This window comes from Plasmodium gonderi, assembly GCF_002157705.1.
Source record: "Plasmodium gonderi DNA, contig: Pgo-contig_857, whole genome shotgun sequence".
Taxonomy (NCBI): Eukaryota; Apicomplexa; class Aconoidasida; order Haemosporida; family Plasmodiidae; genus Plasmodium; species Plasmodium gonderi.
The window spans coordinates 4,774-9,754 of record NW_021629550.1 but is presented as its reverse complement, the minus strand read 5'-3'; the positions used below and the strand labels follow the sequence as shown (position 1 = coordinate 9,754).

General features: G+C 20.5%; 1 protein-coding gene across 1 annotated transcript; it reads left to right on the top strand.

Moving 5' to 3' along the window:
- Positions 1 to 411: 411 nt before the first annotated feature.
- On the top strand, positions 412 to 1,493 carry PGO_004400 (variable surface protein; the record flags this gene model as incomplete). Its single annotated transcript, XM_028691473.1, has 3 exons — positions 412 to 426; positions 559 to 1,191; positions 1,338 to 1,493. 3 exons carry the CDS (start codon positions 412 to 414, stop codon positions 1,491 to 1,493), a joined length of 804 nt encoding a protein of 267 aa, XP_028547274.1.
- Between the last annotated feature and the right edge of the window lie 3,488 nt (positions 1,494 to 4,981).

Genomic DNA, 4,981 nt, shown 5'->3' with positions numbered 1-4,981 from the left:
TATATATATATATGAATTCTTATTAATAGTGTATATGAGAATCTCATACATTTCTATATTAATGGGGTTATTAATAATATTGTAGGATGAATGCAATCAGAATGTTATTTATGTTATATATTAATAAGTTATTTTATTATTTTTTTTTAAATAGTGTATTTGTGTTTATCATTATTGCCCTAAAATAAATAAGAACTAGTGTTATGTAATATATATGATTACTACTATGTGTTACTTTGCATTGTAATTAAATATAATATGATTCCCTATTATTTTAACACTAATTATATAAGAGCAATATTAATCATTCAACACACATTGTATATCTATTTTTTATTATATCTATATGTATATTATTAAATTGCATTACATTATATAAATCAGTTGCAACAAAGCATAATATTATATAAGATGTTGGAGAACATAGTATTTCTAAATTATTATATGAATAATTATAAAATTATAATACTTGTATGATTCATTTTATATAAATTTTATATAAAATTGTATAATAGTATATGATCTTTCCTTTTCTTTTCTTTTATTTTTTCTTATTAGCATGATATTATAAAATATTTTCCTGAATGTAGCAGGAAAATAGAAGAAAAAGTACATAAATTTGAAACAGAAGAGCACGATAATTACTTAGGTTTGACAAAACAGTGTCATCTATATGCTGATAGGGATAAATTGAGAGATGTAAGCTTTGATGTCCGTGGACCTAAAGACATATGCGTACAAGCTATGGAATATTTAGTTGATGTTAATACTGCAACATCTGGAAGCTTACATGAAGCAGGTTGTGCATACTTTTACTACTGGATATATGATGTCCTTAAAAATGGCATAAAAGAAATTAGTGACATCCAAGATATTTATGATCAATTGATAGAGATATTTATGAAAGAAAAAAATATACCAATAATTAATCTATGTGAATCCAATAAAAATCCCATTAAAAATGATGATTTTCATAAAATCGTATTAATATATGATCTATATAATTCAATATATAAAAACGATAAGGTACTACCTAAAGAGGCTGTTTTTGAAGAAGCACTAAAAATACTGAAGCGATATTATGAAGAATTAGTAAGTAAGCCTAGGGAAATTATTGAAATTGTAAAAGAAGCTTCTTGTAAAAATAATAGCGCAGTTACAATAGTAATTACATTTTTTGTAACTATCATGGTATTTCTTTCTTTATTTATTTTGTATAAGGTTAATTATTCTATTATTTAAAATATTTAGAATATTTATTAATTCTTTATTAACTTACGTTAAACATTATTAAAAATACATATATATAATATAAATATCCCTTTTTTTTGAATTAGTTTACGATATTCGGTTCGTGGTGGCACAATATAATAAATAAAAAAATAAATCGATGGAATAATACAAATGAAGAATGGAATACCTATCAAAGATCTGAAATATACAGCACTATATCAAGAGACACTGGACATAATATGTTATACTTTTCCCCATAATTTTACTATTTAATTTATAATACTGTAAGTGTATTTGTTTTAAAGGAAGAACAAAAAGGATTAAGAAACATAGAAAAAATTTTATTTAAGAGCATTATAAAAAATATTACATATTCCACATGATAAAATAATAATTTATATAAATTTATCAATTAAATTAGGTAACATAGATAAAATTATAGTGACACTAAATGAAACTGTTCGACAATATTATAAAGAGTAAAAATAAAATGCTTTAATATAGTGATGTCTTCATGCAAAAATAATGAATGAAATCATTGTTACTATGTTATAAAATAATATTTTTTATATAAAAAATAATATAATACCTAGATTAATATTGATATGCATATATAAAAGATAAATTATTGTTATCATTGTAAATAAATATATAAAATATATGTATTCCATCATGTCATTTTATTATATAACAATAAAGAAAAATATATGTATAATTAATGTATATATAAAAGTGTTTTGTGATTCTTATAATATGAATTCACTCTAAAAATATATATATATAATAATTATACATATTCATATAACTGAGCATGAAATTATTAGTATAAGTAAACAAATTATGTCATATATTTTTATTTGTTATATTTTTCTTAGATTTAGTTCAATTATTTGTTTTATTGCAACTCATTTTTCCTATGATATAATATTAATGTAAATGATTATTTAAATTTCATATTATCTTTAAAAAAGCTCATACATGTATCCATATTTTATTGAAAACCATGAAAAAAGCATTAGTATTTTTTAAAACTTTTAATGGAATTCAAAATTATTATATTATATGTATAAAATCACATTTTATAATTTTTAATAAATAGTTCTCGAAGTATAACAATGATATTTACACTAAAAAAATAAGCATTACTTCAAATATAAGAAATAATAGAGGAAAAATGTATACAATTTATATACAAGAAAAGGAACTGTATAAAAATAAATATCAGTAAGGAAATAAAATCTAATAATTCCTTTTACACAATAATATATAATAGCAGAATAATTATATGTAATAACATATATTGTGGTATATAAAAAATTTGAATAAACCACTATTACACGAATTATGTGTAAAACTGAGGGAAAAAAATATTTTTTCATTAAAGTATGCTTTGAATGTATATCTTGTTAAACAAATATTCATTGCTATTCATATATATAAAATTATCAATTTTAATATAAATAACATTATTTGGTGTTTAGATTATTATATAAATATAATAATATTATTATATAACTAAAAATAATATATATTTTTTATTGATATGTAGTAATAAAAAAATTCTAATTATAGGTAATTTTATAAATTTTACGATTAATTTAACCTTATACTCATACTTATTTACAAATTATCTATGTTCTTTTTAGTAATAATATTTTCATATTTTTCATTTTGTTTATCTACGCTATTATTCAAATTAATAAAAAATATTAATGTTTACCATTTACCCATAATGATAATATTTTTTATACTTATTTCATTTTAATCAGGGCTTATGACTGCTAGATTCAATGCGTAATTACAATCTGTTTATTTTCTATGTTTTATCATTCTAACAAATTATTCTAAACGGAACTATATGTACTTAGATTATTCTCATAGAAGACAATATATATAAGAATAAAATATAGAATGCATATAATTTTCTAATTTTTTTCTATATTTAATGTATAATGTAATTGCTGTCACATGATTTTTTTACATAATTATATATTTTCAGTTTTTACCATTAACATTTCCCGTAATTATCCTTTTAGAGTAATAATATTCTCTATGTATTAAAATGTATATATTTGTTTATTATAATTATTTAAGGCATGCATATATTCCTACCTTTTTTAGGTTTATATATGTGTATAACTAATTACTTTGCATTTAAACATAGTTCATAAGTTGACATGTTATATTTTTACATAGATATTTTAAGGTTATCCAGATATATACGTTATGTTATACTTCTTTACATCACAATTTGCAATATACGTTTGAGATTTGCACTTTATATATTCGAATCCTTTGTCGTTCATAATCATTGTCTTTCTTATTTTTCTTTTGACAAGAAGGAGAAAACATCTCCAATATTCTCTAAACTAATAATAGCGTTATATTATAATGAAGTCATATGAGTTCTAACATTATGAAATAATTTTTTGTATATATATAATATAAAAATAATCATACAATATTATTATTTTTAAATTTAATTCTTATTAACCTTATAGATATATAAAAGTTATGCTCCAAAAGCTACACTAAGAAGAATTGTTGTTATTCTTACGTTCTTATTCCTATTATAAGTATAATAAGTCATAACATAATCTCCTTCAATATGACACAATTTATCTGGTGTGTCTCCTGATTGAATTAGTTTAATGCATCTTTCTCTATTACCTGTGTGCATAATATTACCAGCTATGTTTACAAATTCATTACTTCATTCGTTATTCCACAACGAATCATTACTTTTCATTAGGAATCTCATATAATTTAAATAATTTTTAATAAAAAATATCTTCATTTAATTAAATGAAATTTAAGGCATCATTATATTCCTCAACAAAACTTTCATAATATTCACATAAATCTGGTTGACCAATTTTATGTGCGCTATAATAAACTGTAATCAAATATTCATCATATACATTATATAGTATATTCATTTTCTCATATATTTTTCCATTAACATCTTCCATTTTTCCAGGACATTTCATATTTTCTGCATGAGAATTATACTTATTAGCACTATCCTTTAAATAAGCAAACATTGATTTAGTATTTGCAACATTGGTTTTTTTACCATATTTTTTTCCTGCATTTAATATAAATGCAACATTTATTGTTATTACATGAATTATTCTTATTAATATACTCAAAATATCCTTTTTCCCCTTTCATTTATTAATAATAATATCTTTATTTACATTTATATTTGTTTGGGATTGCAGGAATATTTGAATAACTTCTATGATAACAGGATTTTCTTAAAGTCTCATGAAAATATTTTTATAAGTCAAATAACCTTCGTATTTGTAATACTAACAACAAACACATAAATAATAAAAATTCAAATAATAATGTAAACATTAAATAAGTAATATTGTTCATAAATTGTTAAAAGAATTCATGCAAATAATAAGATATTATTTAGTAACATAGAACGATATGCAAGTTACCATGTCTTTAGATACAGTATCTATTATTGTACGAATTAAAAAAAAGAACTTGTTTAATGTTAATATTATTTTAATTATAAATATGAAAACTGAGATAGAACTAAATATTTTTTATATCATATGAATTTTTATTACTAATTTTAATATTTAATCATGTATTATATTAGAAATTGCACTTATATTAATGTATATTTCTATAATATAATTTGTTGCTTAGAAATCATAAATCAAGGAATTTTAAGCACGAACAGAGATTGATGTATTAATATATAGTTTAAACTAATATATAGTTAAAA